This window comes from Ostrinia nubilalis, chromosome 16 (genome assembly GCF_963855985.1).
Source record: "Ostrinia nubilalis chromosome 16, ilOstNubi1.1, whole genome shotgun sequence".
Taxonomy (NCBI): Eukaryota; Metazoa; Arthropoda; class Insecta; order Lepidoptera; family Crambidae; genus Ostrinia; species Ostrinia nubilalis.
This window is the reverse complement of record NC_087103.1, coordinates 10,699,432-10,718,256: the sequence shown is the minus strand read 5'-3', so window position 1 is coordinate 10,718,256 and position 18,825 is coordinate 10,699,432. Positions and strand designations below refer to the sequence as shown.

At 37.8% G+C, this 18,825-nt stretch overlaps 1 protein-coding gene across 1 annotated transcript in view; it reads right to left on the bottom strand.

The window, feature by feature from the left end:
• Positions 1 to 18,825, bottom strand: part of LOC135079372 (furin-like protease 1) — a 272,148-nt gene that overhangs the window by 43,433 nt on the left and 209,890 nt on the right. Inside the window, exons 3-6 of the mRNA XM_063974015.1 lie at positions 17,455 to 17,632; positions 16,598 to 16,767; positions 13,444 to 13,572; positions 8,958 to 9,123 (exon numbers count right to left, since the gene is read on the bottom strand). Coding sequence (XP_063830085.1) covers positions 8,958 to 9,123; positions 13,444 to 13,572; positions 16,598 to 16,767; positions 17,455 to 17,632 — 643 coding nt within the window. The remainder of the gene's footprint in view (positions 1 to 8,957; positions 9,124 to 13,443; positions 13,573 to 16,597; positions 16,768 to 17,454; positions 17,633 to 18,825) is intronic.

Here is an 18,825-nt window from a genome sequence, read left to right as displayed (position 1 = left end):
AATTTTTTTGTAAATTTTGTAATATTTTTGTCGGTTCAGCCGTTTTTGAATTTTGAACAAACCCGGCTTTATTACAAACTGTTATTAAGCTTGCAATTAATGATTTATGTAGGTAACTACATAAATGTTTGTTCGGGTGGAATCTTGCAAGCTGAATTAATTACATTCCTGACGACAACCTACAGTTGTTGTGTTCCCAGCGGTTCCATAGCGCTGTTAACATGCGAAAATGCACTGCCTGAAAGAATCACACAACCTATTCCGACTACACATGACTTGTGTTGGAAGAAAACTGAAAAAGAAGTGAAAAAAGTCATGTTTCTTTCTAATTAAATCTATTCTTACTCCCTCAAAATGTATTCAAAACTTGTGTCTGTTTTCTACTTCTACTAATAAATAATTTTATTGACTATTGCATGATATAAAATATTTGCTTATTAGTGTTAAGTTTCCCACACTTTCACTTGTTTTTAAAGGATGAGATGAAAACTAAAAATTAAAAACTTAAATCCTTGTAAATTTGCGAGAAATGGGTCAAGCCCCAAATTTGAAGTATTTTCATCGATAAAATTGTCTATAGATCATGCCCTTAAAGTTTGATCACTACATGCCCGAACACACTGTATAGGTACGGTTCATGGTTAGGTAATTTAGGGAAGTTTATTTGCACTTAACATAAAAAATATGGTATCAATGTACTGTGTACCTATGCACTTTCAGTGGCAACAACAAGGTCTAGTGAGTACCTACCTATAGTCTACTAAAGGCATGAAATAGATTAATTTTCACTAATAATTACTTTTTAAAAAAATAAAACCGACTTCAAATGCGTGAACACAAAAAAAAAACTAAAAATTAATATTGCGTATAAAAAAGTTCATCCCCAATTTTCCACCCTTGGGGGTGAAATATTTTCTTCAAATTCGCATGAAACCACCCTTTTGATAATACCTATTCAACAAAAAAATAATCGTTCAAATTGATTTATAATCGGCGGAGATATTGCGTATAAAAAAGTTCATCCCCAATTTTCCACCCTTGGGGGTTGTTTTTTCTATTATTAAATTTAAATGGGACCACCCTTGAGGTATTACCTATACGCCGAAAAAAGATTTGTTCAAATCGGTTCATAATTGGCGGAGTTATCGCGTAACAAACATAGAAAAAAAAAAAACATACGGGTCGAATTGAGAACCTCCTCCTTTTTTGAAGTCGGTTGAAAATTAAAACCAACTCCAAAACGAATCACCAAAACGTAGGCAGCCATCGACTCCGAAAATATCAATCATGATAATACGGGCTAATTTTGTAATCAGTATCCAAATTTTTTAATAAGCTCTATAGAAAAATATGAATACCACTTTATATTAATTATTTTTAATTGTGGTATTTTCGCGAATAAACATATTGAAAATCTAATTCTAAATGGCCCATTTGCGCCGAGCCTAAGTATGAAAAATATAAATTGTTTTCTTCACGTAAATCGATTAAGTTACTGATTCTGACTCGCTCCTAACTTGGATACTGATTGCAAAGGCCTAGTAAATAAATAACGTAATAATTTTTCTACTTTTACTTATCTAGTGCAGTTGTTTTGGAGTCGATTTTAGTTTTATGACACTAATAGATTCTATTTAGGTAGATAATAGCGTTTAAGCGCGTCATAATTCAATCGTATCGTCTGGCTGCACGTACTCTATGAACAACTCTGACATAAAATCTATTGTCGAACAAAAGCTGGGTTGCACCATCTTATTTTAAATTTGACAAAAGTCAAAAATCTGTCAAACTCCATACAAAAAAACACCGGTTATTGCCAAAGCTACGGTCAAAGTTAGGTCACGTCAGGTGGTGCAACTCAGCCAAAGAAAAAATTCATTTTGATCGCTAATGTCAGTTTGCAGCGAGTGACACAACCTCCCCGTCTGAAGGCCAGCGGCCGACTGCCGCCCGCACCCCGCGAAGGCCCCCTCAACAGCAAAACGTTCGGAATTTATCAAAAGTAAAATTTATGAATGAAAGTAATGTTCGATTGAAAAACGCAACGTGTCATTTAAAGATTAAAGAATTCCTAATCTATTCGTGCAAAAATCTTTTAAATTAACATAGCCGTTTGGGAGGAGTAGGGAATTTAAGTAAAAAATCGATGTCCCGTATTTATTTTTTTAATCCAAAACAAAGAGACGTAGCGAAAATTCAAACGTCACAAATGTAGTCCTTGAACTGTTGTATAACATATATTTTTTTCAACTACTTCTGTCCAGCGGTAAAAGAGGAGTAGGCTTTACAAAATGCCCATTTGACGCGGATTGAGGACTCTAATCGCCTTAAGTTCTCAAGTTGTGTGTAAGTTGGAAATAGAAAACGTGTTACACAATCAATAAATCACAATTACATATTATTATTATTCATTTTTATCGGTGTAGAGAGAGATGCAGGTAATATCATTCGCGTGCACGAGAACAAATTTAAAAATAAATCCAATAAATTTTATAACGAAGTAGAAATTAAAAAATAATCATAAACCAATAGTATGAGCTGCTATTTATTTTCATTTGAACTTCCAAGAAATCCATATCCGCACTCCGCAGCAAGAAAATATTGCTCTTGGTTAATATTTTTCCTTGGAAATACGTATTTTTCATGGTTCGTAAGCCTGTTTTTCTTGTCTAAAACACTCTCACGCTTCAGATATTGACGGATTTGACTGATCCTTTGAGACCACAATCATGAAGAAAATACGATCCCAAATATTACCTATACGTACCTACATTCGACAGCACATTAGATTATACATTTTTGTTCCAAAATAGTCTGTATTACAACGAGATAAGGCTCACCATGCTTCGCTTGATGTGCTCTCTTCCACACAAACAACTTCTCCCGCTGTTTAGAACAGATAAAATCTAAACTTATCAGTGTGCTTACCATGAGTTCACGTTAGGTGTACTCGCTAGCGAGTACGTCAAAAAAATCTATGAAGATTTTATTTCTTGAAAGTAGACACTAGGGGCGCTGCACAATATGTCATACGTTTAATGTCATTTTTTTACGCAGTCGCTAGCGAGCACACCTAACGTAAACTCATGGTAAGTACAATTTGGCATGTCTGGTAACATGTGCATTGGAGATAAAAAAATATTTCTTTGTTAAATTAATAAAAGAAGTGAACATTCTACCATTTTACTCTAGTCTTGTATTGTTATTGGTTTTAACGATTGAGCACCTACCTATTAAGAAAGTTTACTTAAAGTAATACTCCAATTTAACGTAGAATAAATAAATGCTATATTACAACATAGTAATTATTTGAGAAAGAAGTTTATATATAGTTTCCTTGCCACTGGACAACACAGGCAATCTTGTAAATGGTACATACCTTACCTACGATATACCAAAGTCTAGCAAAATAAGAAATAAACGGTCTTTAAGATCTGAAGATGATTTTACTTTGTATTCAAAGATAACGTTGTGTAGATCACAGAGATTGACAGTTTCTTTGAACTACATACTGACGTTATATTTTTTTTTCTTATCTTTACTTTTCATGTATTTATTATCGTTATACCTATTGTTAAAAATATGTTTACTGGAACTGTACCGACTGTATTCGCAAACATTACTATGAGGTCTCACAGTGCGCGTGGACGCAAAGGGTCATACACGAACCAATCACAGAGCTCTATTCAACGTTGTGCGTTCGATTTTCTTCGTCACTTAAGTAAGCATCGTTTGTGAATACGGGTGTATTATAATCTGCAGGTCAGGAATCAATCTTCAATTACAGGGCAGTGTTCAACAGCTCTAATTGGAAGTTTTAATTCAATTTGCACAAAGCTAGGAAATTAACGCACCCGAGGATACTCGGAAAGATGGTTGTAAATGGAAAAAGGAAAAGATAATTCAGAGAAGAGAATGGTAAAGGTTGATTAAAGAGATGATTGAAAAATATTCCAAGGAATTACAGATATCTTTTTTTTATTCGTAAAGTAAAAAAATGCTGGTATCTGCACCTGTGGTAAAAGAATATACCTATCACATAAAGGGGGCTATCTAGAGAAACTCCTATGTATAGAGACACTAATATGAAAATTTTCACATTCGTTTTCGCCATTATTTGATAACATCGTAAGTTAAATATCAAAACGTTTAAAGTTAGTCAATTTAAACCTTTATGCCTATCTGATACCTTAATAAATATTTATATCAAGCTTTATTGGTAGCCGTTTTACTAACGCAAAATTCATAGTATGCCGAACAATATTAATGGATCACTTAACGGTGAACGTCAGAATGGCGGGTGTATGATCATAGAAATTAACAAAATAAATACGATTAATTAATACCTGAGGTGTACCTTGGTGTACCTTTAGTTATTTATTTTGTACTTCTCTAAGATGGGAGCAATTACGATTGCAAAATGAGCCGCCAACCTGATATCAGGTTGGCGGGTGTATGCTGAAATTGGACGAAACAGGTAAGTTATGGTTTTCTAATATTTATCATTATTTAGTACCTGAGATGTACCTCACAAATAATGAATATGAACCAAATATGACGAATAATAAAATTAAGGAGAAAATCGACACGAAAAATTTGACGTCCACCTTTTTTTGATGGTTACCATTTTTTATAAGACGTTAGAAAGTTGATACCGACACAGATAATACATACCGTAGTATCTTTAAAGTCTGTTTTTTTATGGCTCGCACACTTTTGCATTTGCCAACGTCATTAATTTGCTAAAATCAAAAAGTTAGTATTGATAGTAGCGCCCTCCTGTAAATGTCATAAATAAGGTTGTCCAAAGTGGCAACAATCGGAACTAATAATCGAGACATCGTCTTCCTCTTCTTCAAATTTTATTCTCTTCTTTTTTTCCTCTCCTGTCCTTCTTCTGTTTCTCTTATTTGTAAAATAAGAAGAAATAAGACGAAAAAACAAAAAGATAACAAAAAAAAAGATGAGAAAATAATAAAAAGATATAAGGCAAAAAAATAAGATGATTAATAAGAAGAAGAACGTGAGAAGATGAAGAGTCGAAGAAGAAGAGGAAGAAACAAAGAAGAGAAACAGAAGAAGAATAGAAAATGAAGAAGAAGAGATGAAAAGAAGAAAAAAATAATATTAGAAGAAGAAGACGATGTCCCGATTATTAAGTTCCGATTGTTGGCACGTTGGACAACCTTATATATGACATTTACAGGAGGGCGCTACTATCAATACTAACATTGATTTTAGCAAATTAATGGCATTGGCAAATGCAAAAGTGTGCGTGCCATAAAAAACAGACTTAAAAAATACTACAGTATGTATTATCTGTGTCAGTATCAACATTCTAACTTGTTATAAGAAATGGTGGCCATCAAAAAAATGGTGGACATCAAATTTTTCGTATCGATTTTCTCGGTAATTATTCGTCGCATTTGGTTTATAATAATATATCTCTGAGGTACATCTGAGGTACTAAATAATGATAAATATAAGAAAACCATAACTTACCTGTTTCGTCCAATTTCAGCATACACCCGCCAACCTGATATCAGGTTGGCGGCTCATTTTGTAATTGTAATTGTTCCCGTTTTAGGGAGGTACAAAATTAATAACTAAAGGTACACCAAGGTACATCTCAGGTATTAAAAATTCATATTTATATTATTCAATTCTGTGACCATACACCCGCCATTCTGACGTTCACACTTAACGGAGTGGAAGTTATGAAATGTCGCATAGTGAAATTACTTTTGAATGTGGATTTGAATTTACTCTCACTGAACTACACAAAACAACGGGAACAGCTGTGGTTAATTTGGGTTGACCAATTGATATAAATTACTTGATAACTAACATAGGTAATTGATTCTGGGTAATAATTAAAAAACAATGTGAAAAAGGGAGTTTAGTACCTAGGTTATGTACGCTTTATCATCTGAGTGACTGAACGAATTATAGTGACTCAAGTATAAAGATAGATTTAAAATTTGGAGAAGGAAATTAACTCTATTTTGTTGTTTGATACTTAAACAAATATTCGTTGGAGTCCTATGAAATCCTTATCAAGGAAACAAAACTGTTCTTTCTTTTTCATCCAAATATTTATCAGACCTTTTATGTCGTTTATAAAAAAACAGATTTATATCTAAATTGAGTTGTGAGCGAAGTTAGGCGGCACATGGCGACTTAAACGCCGACTCGTATAAGAGAAGCGTGCGCTAGATATTCTAATAACTTCTCAAGCGTTTTCATATCCGCAACTTCAAAGAAATTTCGGATTTTCCTTCAGCTTGGCAACTTTCAACATCATATTCTACTATAATTGCTTAAGCTATTAAGAACATATTTTTATGTAACCAAATTAAAATACTGTTTTCACATTATTTAGTTAGCTTTAAATTAAGAGCTGTAGAGACTTGTTTTAAGATTGTTACCATAAAACTTTAGAAATAATGCACTAACGGGATTTGAATCTTCGAATTTAGTTGTAGCCCAGTACGGCCATCCACCAAACCATTAGGCCAAGTTATCGCTTACTCAATCCATTTCAGTTTTTTTTTATTTCAAAACCTTTCAAGCTAATCCATCAATATTGCGGTGACATAATATAAATATTAATTGGAAACAGAAGCGACGACACAATAAATATCAACAGAGTAAATACAAATGAGTAGGTCATCTTCATAGAAACGCTCGAGCGCGGTTTGTATGTGAGCGCGCCAATACGTATGCGGCGCGCACGCACACACTGACAAAGCGTTGTTTAGCGGTGCAAGCTAAAGCAAGTTTAGCAAAGTTTTTGTTAGCGTTGATTAGCAGTGAGTTGCCCCGAATTTTGTCAGTGTGTGCGTGCGCGCCGCATACGTATTGGCGCGCGCTCACATACAAACCGCGCTCGGTGCGTTTCTATGAAGATGACCTACTCATTTGTATTTACTCTGGTATCAATCAATCCTGTTTAAATACAACAGCATAAATTACCGTTGAAATTTAAAATGACAATGTTAATTCATTGTTAATCCTTTTCCCGCCGAATGGTTGATTTGTCACTTGTTTAATTTTTTAACATATTTTTCGGATAGGCGGATTTCAGCCAGCCATAATGTTTTAAAATGGTTTCATTTCAGTAAACCAGCATAAGCATGAATTAAGGTGACTAATGAATAATACTTCCTGGTAGGTTGATGACAATGTATTTTCGTCAATATTATTATGTTATAACTTATTAAAACCACTCAACTTTCCAGCTAAATAACTGACAACTTTTTCTGTGTTACCAATTTCTCTACTGATACACTAGTATTTTGCATGTCACTTTTTTCAGTAAGACGAATAGACATTAAGATACCACTGTAATACATTGTGTGAGAATAAAAATATTATTTGTCAAGGTTATTCCGTAGGCAAACAACGCCTAAATAAATTAGTCCACACGCGTCTCTTATACATACTCGCAGCGTTCCTGTGTTTATATTTGAAGAAAAAATGAGAACAATAAAAACTTATGACGTTACATAAAGACGCTCTAAGTAAACTCCAGCAGTTTTTGTTCGCACATTTCCTTTGAGTTTGGTGTAAAGTAGAATTTTCTCAGAAGCACGTCGGCTGTGCTTAGACGGTGAGGAGGAATATTTTTTATACTTCTTGCCGGCTCCAATTTAATGTGATGAATAAAGAATAGAAATGTAACGAGTTTTTGGAGCGCTTAGATTGTTAACCTTGTGGTTAGTAACATACTGTAGATACAGTTGCTAACATACTGTAAGTAGCTGTTGTTTAACAAAAATGTACAAAGAAAACAAATAAATAAACGATAATTATGATTATACAAACTGCGCTTAATAAGCAGCAGCCAAGATGGCGGAATACTAACTGGCAGAATGAAATTATATTCAGGATTTATTATGAAATTCTATCTACTGCGTAATCTACACCAATATTTTCGCCGGTGGAATCATCGTAGTCGAAATTCGTGTCAGCAATGCTACGATCTACGATTATTATTAAGTAACGACTACGGTAGTCGTTTCTCGTAGCGCTACGGCGTAGGTACTCCCTCATGCCGAAACTACACAAGGCATGTCTGTACAAATATTCGTGTGACTGAGCCAACACAGAATATGTGTATTAAACATAAAAGCCTAAATAATATCGCAAACATTTGTACAAGCCTGTGTGGTGGCGGAATGAGATTAGTCTGGAACAACCGGCGTGACATTCAAAGAAGCGACTGTAGCAGTAATGAGACGAACGAGGCGCGCTACGAGACGTGATTCGTAACGTTCGTAGTATGATTAGAGCCGTAGCAAAGTGAACGGGAATAGAGAAGATTCGTACCTACAAGTCTCAATATGATGTATGTGTTCTATACAATCACGTCACATACGAAATGATGATGAGACTGGCGATGAGACATCGTTCACATCGTCTTCCGACAAGACACCTTGCCAACGATAAAAATGACAGAATAAGCAAAAGATAGGACTTTTGTCGGTAACGTATCCGACCGTTCTTACTCAATCGTTTTATCGTTCGTATTTTGTTTCTTACCTCCCACTCTAGCCGCGAAGGCCACGCCCACCGCGCACAGCGAGTTGTTAGCTGTCGCAGTGACCTCTTCCGCGCAGCGCGTGCCGTGCCGGTTGGAGTCGATCATATCGTACCGCGGCTGCGGGTCCGAGTCGTGAGAGTTGACGTCGTAGGAAGCCATTGGAACCATCGTTACTCAATTGTTTTATCGTTTATATTTTATTTCTTACCTCCGACTCTAGCGCCGAAAGCCACGCCCACCGCGCACAGCGAGTTGTTAGCTGTCGCAGCGACCTCTCCCGCGCAGCGCGTGCCAATTGGAGTCCATCATGTCGTACCGCGGCTACGGGTCCGAGTCGTGCGAGTTGACGTCGTAGGAGGCCATTGGAGCCGTCGTTACTCAATTGTTTTATCGTTCGTATTTTGTTTCTTACCTCCCACTCTAGCGCCAAAAGCAACGCCCACTGCGCACAGCGAGTTGTTAGCTGTCGCAGCGACCTCACCCGCGCAGCGCGTGCCGTGCCGATTGGAGTCGATCATATCGTACCGCGGCTGCGGGTCCGAGTCGTGCGAGTTGACGTCATAGGAGGCCATTGGATCCTGTGAGAATATAAAAATAAGCATCATCAGGTTATATTAAAAAAATGAAAACCTTCAGGTCACTAACAATTATTATTACTGACGAGATTGCTACCGACATGTACCTACCTTAATTTTGAATTTCCGATATTTCGGCACTGTTGCAAGTGCCATGGTCACGGAAACGTCAAATATCGGAAACTCAAAATTAAGGTACATGGTAGCAATCCCGTCAGTAATAATAATTAAAATGAAAACTGTTCATCAGTGAAAACCTAGTTAGTTATCAATTGGTCGTAGGTAGTTAAATATTTCTAGTAGCTTTGAAATCAATAAAACAGTCAATTTAGTTCGCGACCAGGGAGCTTAGTGTGAGTTTACATTAAACGTCGTCACTGGTGAGCGCGTAAAAAATTATACTTATTAAATGTATGACGGATGTATAGCGCCCATAGCGGAAACTTTCAAGAACTAAAATCTTCATAATATATTTTTTAACCCGCTCGCCAGTGACGACGTTTGATGTAAATTCACACTAATCCCTCTGATGACTATAAATCCCCCATAGCTTAGGAGAATCCCGTTTTGGCTGCTCATAAAACGTAGGTAATATCAATTGACTAGTGTCATATTATGTGGAATTATTTACAAAGTATGAAGCAAACCAGCAGCTTGAAGAGATTTTTTTTGCTCGTTATCTGTCCTTTTACAAAATTATTAAATATTACAGAACCTCACGTACAAAAATCTGTGTATTTTTCATCTGTATCAGCAAAGAATACGAGAGTAACTAAATCCAATGTTTGAGAACTCAGACATATTTTTATTTTCCAGACAGATGTTTAAGAAGATTATTTTATTGTCGCGACAAGGAAAATAATCCCCTTATTTTTGTGCTGTCTTTCAGAGTATTAAGTACATTTCATTTAATGATGCCGAGGATTTTAAGCATCTTATATTCGTGTAGGCTGAAACTGTCAGGCTTTTAAGTACCCAAGCAGAAAATAAAATAAAAGCTCCAAATTGATACCTACATTCGAAGTAAGCACAAGAATAAATAATGAATAGAAAGTACCTATTATTATCATTCTAAATATGAAAGTGAAACAGAAATGAAGGAGTATTGGGACTAATAAAAGGTACTTATTCAAAGCTAATTGAAGTTGTCTAAGGCGACGTAAAAGTTTTACCTTCCAGATGAAAATAAGCTAGATCTGGGGAGGCAATGAAAGGACGCCTATCCTTTTATTTGCGTCCGTGTTGACAGCTCTGACGTCAGGTCCGGCGATGTTGAGTGAAAAGGGCTCTTGCAGATTAGCGTTTTTTGTTTAAACGCACACATTTCCACATTTCGCCATTAAATAACGTAGGTATAGGTGAACAGACACGTGTAAACGATTTATTTAAAAGAGCCAAGGTGTAAGGTATTTTATCTTGCATTAGATTTAATAGAGACAAAAACTAAATGGCCGTCTCCGGAAGAACTGTAAAATAAAATTTGACGAAGTTGTCTTTGTGTTATTTTTAATTAAGCAGCATATTAAGAGCTCAGCGGTCTGTAAAAGGACTGCAATAATTTTATTCAGAAAATAAATCCAAAAGCAGTGAATTTTGATCTCCAGGCTTTCCAGCAATATATACCATTTACACCGGCCGCGCCTACGCTGCATAATCGACGGCACCACCGCGACCCAATTACACGTTCCCCGAACGGCAACAACAGAATTAAAGTCGTGCGGGATGAATCGCATAATTTCAAAGTCGGCTTTGTTCGTAAATGTCACTTTGGACTCTTTTCGGTAAAAGGTACGGTAACGGTAATGCGGGAGGCGAGCAATCTTGCGCCATATGCCGAGATTGCTGGCACATTAGCGGCACATCCCAACGTTTTGTACTGAACCCAAATGTGGAGGCGTAAGTTAACATTTTCGACGCGATTTTCGCGACGAGATACGATTTGCGGTGGGGTTTAACTGCGTGCTGTAGACTTTACAGCCACTCGTTTCAGCCAAATGACGTCCACTGCTGGACAAAGGCCTCCCCCAAGGTTTTCCACAATGAACGGTCCTGCGCTGCCCGCATCCAGGTTCTTCCCGCGACCTTTACCAGATCGTCGGTCCACCTAGTAGGAGGCCTGCCCACGCTGCGTCTTCCAGCCCGTGGTCGCCACTCGAGAACTTTCCTGCCCCAACGGCCATCGTCTCTACGAGCTATGTGCCCCGCCCACTGCCACTTGATTTTAGCAATTCTGCGAGCTATGTCGGTTACTTTGGTTCTCCTGCGGCTGTGAAACTCCGAGCATAGCCCGCTCCATCGCCCTTTGGGTGACCTTGAGCCTTCTTATGAGGCCCATAGTAAGCGACCACGTCTCGGATCCGTATACGATCACTGGCAACACGCATTGGTCAAATACTTTCGACTTGAGACACTGCGGTATTTCGGACGTGAGTATATGGCGAAGCTTCCCGAACGCTGCCCATCCGAGTTGGATTCGACGATTGACCTCTTTCTCGAAGTTGGACCTACCTAACTGGACTGTTTGTCCCAGGTAAACATAATTGTCAACAACTTCGAGTGTAGAGTCTCCAACCTTCAGAGGAGTGGGTGCAACACGGACATTAGACATGATTTTTGTCTTGTCCATGTTCATTCTGAGGCCCACTTGTTGAGAGGCTCTACTAAGGCCATCGAGCATTGTGCCTAGATCCTCCAAGGTCTCAGCCATGACTACGATATCGTCCGCGAATCGAAGGTGGGTGATGTACTCGCCGTTGATATTTATGCCAAATCCGTTCCAGTCCAGAAGCTTGAAGACATCTTCCAGGGCGGTGGTAAACAGTTTTGGAGATATGACGTCTCCCTGTCTTACCCCTCGCTGCAACTGGATAGGTTTCGAGTCCCGATCCTGGAGGCGGACCGACATTGTGGCGTTTTTGTACAAACCCCTCAACACTTCGATATATCGATAGTCAATTTGGCACCTTTGGAGAGACTGTAGCACTGCCCAGGTCTCGACCGAATCGAAGGCTTTCTCATAATCCACAAACGCCAGGCAAAGTGGCTGATTATACTCCTCGGTCTTCTGTATAATCTGCCTTAGCGTATGTATGTGGTCTATGGTACTAAAGCCTTTTCGGAAACCGGCTTGTTCGGGAGGCTGGAAGTCGTCGAGCCTGCGAGCGAGACGATTCGTAATGACTCTTGAAAACAGCTTGTAGACATGGCTCAGAAGTGAGATGGGTCTATAATTCTTCAACAAGGTTTTGTCACCTTTTTTGAAGAAGAGTACCACCACACTTCTGTGCCATGTCGTAGGCGTTTTTCCTTCGAGGATGACGGAATTGAACAGCCACTAGCAGGGATTATTATGGCAAAATAGGATCTATTCATATAAAGGATAAATTGTAATTTCGCAAATTAATGCACAATGTCCCAATTTAATTCATTTGACGGAAAGATAGTTAATACAGACACAAGTTATTACAGTCTTTGGATTTGACAGCTTTTAAAAATGACATACCTGTGTCATCATGCCTCATGTTTACTTTAAAAACAAAACATGAGCTTTACAAGTACACCTGAATCAACAAAATCGGACAGTGTGCAGCTGCCCTTAATGCAAGCTTGTCTTAGAGTTAATTACAAATCTACCATCATTATCACTACAGAAGGTATTTCTAGACAAAACTCGTTAGCTGAGTTCACGATATCCGAATAACAAATGGGGGAGCTAAGTGGTAATTTGATATTCACAGAGCAGTTCCCGTAATTTAAATAGGTGTAAGTTGCAGGTTAAATACGACTATAGTTATTTTGTTGTTCCGGAATTTGTCTTACATGAAGTTGATTAAGGTTTAGTCATAATTTAATGATACTACAGTACTTAGTTTAAACTTTAACATAACATAGGTACGTTTACAAAGTGATGCCTATCAGCTATCACAAGCTTTTGTATAATATACGTCAAAAGTGGCAGGCTAGATTACCTACAAACGTTTTAGTTTAGGTATTCATGTAGTATGTATGTATATGCCTAATATTTACTATAATTATGTATTCATTGTAAAAGCTTTGTTCACTTTCAGATTTTGTAAAAAGACAGACAGCGATTGAACTGTATGACAAGTGTTGATAAAATATACATTATTTAAATCAAAGGTAAGAGTCAATAAGTCACATCAATGCTAATGTTATTCGCCCTTCGTTAAAATAATTGCTAATATTTGTATTTTTACACACTTTGAGCTGCCGCCGCAGTTAATTGCCACTGCAGCGCTTCTTCACAAATCTAATTTGAATGCGCCCAAAACAATCAAGCATAATTAAAAGAAGAAGACTTACGTAATTGGCAGCTAAGTCAGGATGATCGGTCTCCAGCCCGTCATCCAGGATGGTTACCACCACGCCCTTGCCGGTGATGCCTTCCCGCCACGCCGGGATCACATTCATATCCAGGCCACCGCCTCGGTTCTGTAACAAAAATCTTATTGTAACGGCTCGATTTGAAGTGTTGTTGTGTGTGTTTCGTCATGTCGTAGTTATTTAATACTTGAGATACGGGGTAAAAACATGAATATATTATTTAAAATTGTTTACAGGTTCGCATTACGCATGAAAATTCGAGGGTCGAGAGCGGGAAAAAAACAAAAGAACATCGACATTAGTCGTCGAGAAAAGAATGCATTTTCTTAGTGGCCAGTGCCGCGCGGCCAAGGAGGCCGTGTGCGGCATAGTTTACAAAGCCGTCTGGACAGTTTTAGTGAAAACCGTGATCATAGTGAAAGATAATGAATTATTATTAACAGTCACTGGAATGCCCAGAATGAATGAATGATAATTATTTTTAAAAGTTTATTAATTTTTTTTATGTAAATGGTGGCTGTTTATTCGAATGTTTAATGATACCTCTGACCGCCTCTGTGGTCTAGTGGTTAGACCACCCGCTTCAGACGCAGAGGTCCCGGGTTCGATTCCCAGTGGGGGCAGAATTTTCTGTTCGGTTTGGTTGGTGGTAGGGCTTGTTCCAAGTCCGCCTGGCTAGCTACCACCATCTTACCTAAGTCTGTCGCCATAACAACAATGTTAACAGCATTGTTGTGTTCCGGCAGTTAGAGGTAAGATAGCCAGTTCCTCTGTGGTTGAGGATTCCGGGTGAAGCTCGCTTCCACCTTCGGCCTGATCATCACTTACTATCAGGTGAGATACAGGCCAAGAGCTTCCTCGTTGGGGATAAAAAAAAACCTTTTTAAATATTTTTTTCTTTAAAATAAGTTATCTTTCTCCAAGCAAACAGAATCTAAAAATCCGCACATCCAAAATTTTGAAAATTTAGTCGTGTATTTCAGGTGAAAAATTCTGTTCCTTCGTGTAGATACTCGTAGATACACAAGTAATAGATATACCTATAAACTACAATGCTTCTATATTACTAACTCAGCTCAAACAGATTTTTGCTGTCCAGCTTCGGCATGCATTTTATAAATACTAGATAGGTACTGCATGCCCGTAACCAATTAATTTTAAAATCAAATGCTGCATGTGTGCTTTTTCCGATAGCCGAGTTTTATCGATAGAATGGTATAAAATATCGCAACAGTTAGCAAAATGAAATGAAATATCAGCCGCGAGCTGAAACCCATCCAGCGAAATTGCTTCGTGAAAAACTTATAGTATTTATTAAAAATGTTACGGTGAAAAAATCTGCGTGGTGTGTGATTGATTTTTTATATTGACGCAGTCTAAATCTCTTTTTTATATCCAACAACATAAAAACATTATGCAGTATGCAGACTACCCACACATCAAACTTGCCGAAATGAGTCGTCGACTATTGACATGTTGTCAAAAGTCATAGAAAGTACGAGCTATTGACATTTTTTTTAGAATAAGGCCGTCGACACCAAGCTGCCGAGCTGTCGGCAATTAATTATTTTCAGATATCTAGTGTTGTCCGCACATCAATCTATCTTCAAATGACGAAAATAGATTTTAATTTTAATTTTTACAATCATAAAGTTTAATATCCATTAAGAAAATGGGTACCTACATCATTCGATGATACAAATTGGAACAACCATCGGAAAACAATAATTATAATTCAAAGTCTTTAGTTTCAGAAGAAGTTATAATTGATCTACTTTAACAACTGATCCCGAGTAATAATGTTATAAGACAATTTCAAAAACGGCTAAGTAATAAATAAGATTTCAAGTCGCTGATTCAAGTACCTACCTACTACCGAGAAATTTAATTCATCAAAATCCATCAATACAATATCAATAAGCTCAAGTCAAATATTTCATCACTTAATGGCTTTCCTGTAAAATTTATAACGCCATTGATCTCGGGGGATTTGTCGACAGCTTTAATCTGCCTAATGGCAATCTATCAATATTCGCATAATCATTTGCTGTATAAGAGCGCTTTAGTAAACCTTGTAGATGATTAAATAGGTGACGTTTTAATTAACCTAGAAATAGACTTTAATGTTAAATTATATTGCCTTTTTTTGTATGTTCATATTACGAGCTCAAAGGATACCTAGTAATAATAAAGTACTTTGTAAACTCTTTGGAGTCTTTCAGAACTATCCGGACTAAAGACGTGCTATTTTCAGATTCTAGAAAAAAGCAAATGAGTTTTGGCAAAATTGAGCCAGCTTTTTGCCTTTCAGGCTCATTTTGCACAAGTCTAATAGAAATACAGTAAGAACTACGACTAAAGTTGCTGATTAGATTCTGCCTTTGGGGCATACCCTTGGAGCCGTCCAGTCAAAAGTTGGTTCCCTCGTTCCAAGTTATCGGCACTTAAAAGGTGCTACATGTGAAGCCAATTGGAAACACGGCCTTTGTACTAAATTAGATTCTGAAGTTAGACCACATTAGATTTTACCTTCAGGCGTTTTGCCCCAATTGGACACAGCTCTGGTCTTGTATTTTTTGGTAGATTCGATTCGGTCACGTAATTTGTTTGAAAAAACTTGTTAAAAAAGTCGAAATGCAGCTTCTGGCAGTTAGCTCAAAGGAATGACCCGATTAGGCCTTCAGATCGCGTATGACTGGTCACATGACACACACAGTTCCTTTTTGACGTGTCTACTTATAAGACCTTTAGGACTACGGAAAATGCTCTCTTCACTCTAGCCAGATATCTACTGCAGGAAGACGACCTTTACTAAAGTCATCCCCCTGGATTCGGTCTTATCTGACCTTATTAAGTATTATATCGAAAAGTTTTGGTTGATTGAAATTTGTGCCATTCTTGCAATATACAACATAATGTAGATCGTTTCATCCACGATGACACCCCCCATCAATTTTTGGTCGAGGGGAGTTAGATCCGAGCAATCCGAGCGTCATTATTGTAATGTGCGTGTGCATGGATAATTTAGCGTGTACCGATAACACTCAAACATTAGCAGAAGAATGGTGGGGCGCGTCTTCGTGGATGAAACGTCTTTATCAAGAATAAGACGAGATGAAAAAGATCTACTTACGAGGTACCACATGTGAGGCCACTTGGGGTCATTCAGTTGGAACTTGGAGTCGGCGGCGCGTGGCCGGCCCTTCACCCGGCTGGGCTGCTCTCGCTTCGAGCCGGCTGCTCGTTTGGTGGCGGACGACGGTGCCGGCGCAGCCGCCGGGGCGTCCGATGGGTTTGTTTCAGCTAGAGAGAAAATGAGAAATTGAATAAATATTAGAAGGCAAACAATAATGCAAATGAGTGAGGGACACCAAAAAATTCGTTTCAATTCAGATATTATTTGTGGACTTGTGCACATCTATGTCGTTGTCCTATTGTGTCATAAGATCATATGATCATGCTTGAAACTTATTAGATACCTAAATGGGCCAGCATGACTTACAAGTGCCTTTGATAAAGGAAAACTATTTTCAGCTTTTTAAAAGGCAAAGAACTGAAAAGCAATATAAGTCACTGTACTTACCTTGCTTTTCAGTTCGGTGACAGGATTCAAACGGATATGTAAGAGTTATTTTGAATAAGTAGTCGAATGGCAAATAAATACGTTTGTGTACCATATATCTACCTTGTTTCGAAGCTTAGCTACATTACCTATGGAGGAATAGTAACAGAATAGTCCCGTATCGTGACGTCATGGTTGTCGAATATACTGCTCACGCGCGAATAGCCCTCGAATTTACCCCAAATTGTGAAATTTTAGTACCTAGTTCTTTTATTTTTGATGATTCGTACCAGTGGAAAAGTCTTTTATAGGCTCAAAAGCCCGCTTTTTCCTGGAGAGTACGAACTGCTAGTTTGCCGCCGAGAATCGCTCTCAAACTGTGAAAGTTGGAAGTTATCTTTTTTTGTTTAGTTTTTTATTTTTCTTACCTGTGGAGGTATAATCTGGTATCGGCTGAAAATCCCGCTTCTTCCTGGACAACGCTCGCTGCTGCTTCGCCCAGCGCACGCGCGAGTCGCCCTCTAATTTCCCGTGGTGCGCGTGCGCTTGCGTCGTCGACCGCTTCGCCACGGAATGGTGGTGGAAGTGATAGTGATTGTCGAATATCTGGAACAAAGAAAGGTTTTGTTAGGATGTGGATTAGAAAATAAAAAGAATTTAAGGCGAAATACTGTTTGCTCTATGTTTTTTTCGTTATGATATTTTAGGCGCACCCACTGGCCGATAGGAACGGTCTATGGGTTATGCATACCCACTAAAACCCGACGGTGACAGTTGTAAAATGTTTTCAATACCAGAATTAAACTCGATTTTTATTCGATACTTTAATTACCTACATTTTGATTTAATGTAAAGGTCCCAAATTGCAGTCTTTTAAAACATATTAATTTAAAAAATGTTTTACGAATAGATTTAACAAAATATCCTACTCATTAATCAAATCAAAACCGACACCCCAAAAATTATGAAACCTGGAAGCGGAAATGCGCTTAATTACACTCCGTTTATCATTTCTCTTTACCAGCAAATTTGACCATTAAACACTAAATTTATCATTCCGCTGAATGTGCTGTGGACGCTGTTTGTTCGCCAAATTTTAATAATACGCCGATTTTAATTCGGCCCGGCGAGCTATTTCCGAAACGGAGTGTGCGGTAGCGCTCATTTAGCTGTGGTTGCTCGCTAACGAAACAATTGCCATTTCACGCTCGTGAAACTCACGAGCATTCAAGTTAGGATTACCTGATGGCAGCATATACGGTAGACTAAAGCCGCGGTTATGCATGTAGACAATGTAGAGTTTAAGGTAGGGCGTGAAATGCTGCTTCATTTTGAAGCTAAGAGCCCTCACCTATTGTCCGGTGAAGCTGCGAAAGCTGCCAGTAAAGTTATTTAGAATAAGAGCAGAATGCAAATAGTTACAGAGGTTCTATGCACTTTTTCTGCGTGCGGAATCCTTTCGCAACACCGAAGTTTATTCTTCTCTTGACTAACACTTAATGTTAATTCAGAAATTTTGGATGAATCAATTTATTCATAAGATTTTGAACAATGACTTTATTTTTCCAATAGCAGTATACATTTTATGATGCATTCTTATATTTTTTGTATACAATTTGGTACATGACATAAAGTATTTTTAAATGAACAATGAAATGGATAGATAGCCATCTCATTGTTCATTTGATAACTACTTTTATTAAAAGGCACACCGATTAAAAGATTCAGCACGATCGTATAAAAATAAGAGAGTTAAATCTTTCAGCCCAAATAAACGATTAAACCAATAAATATGAAAG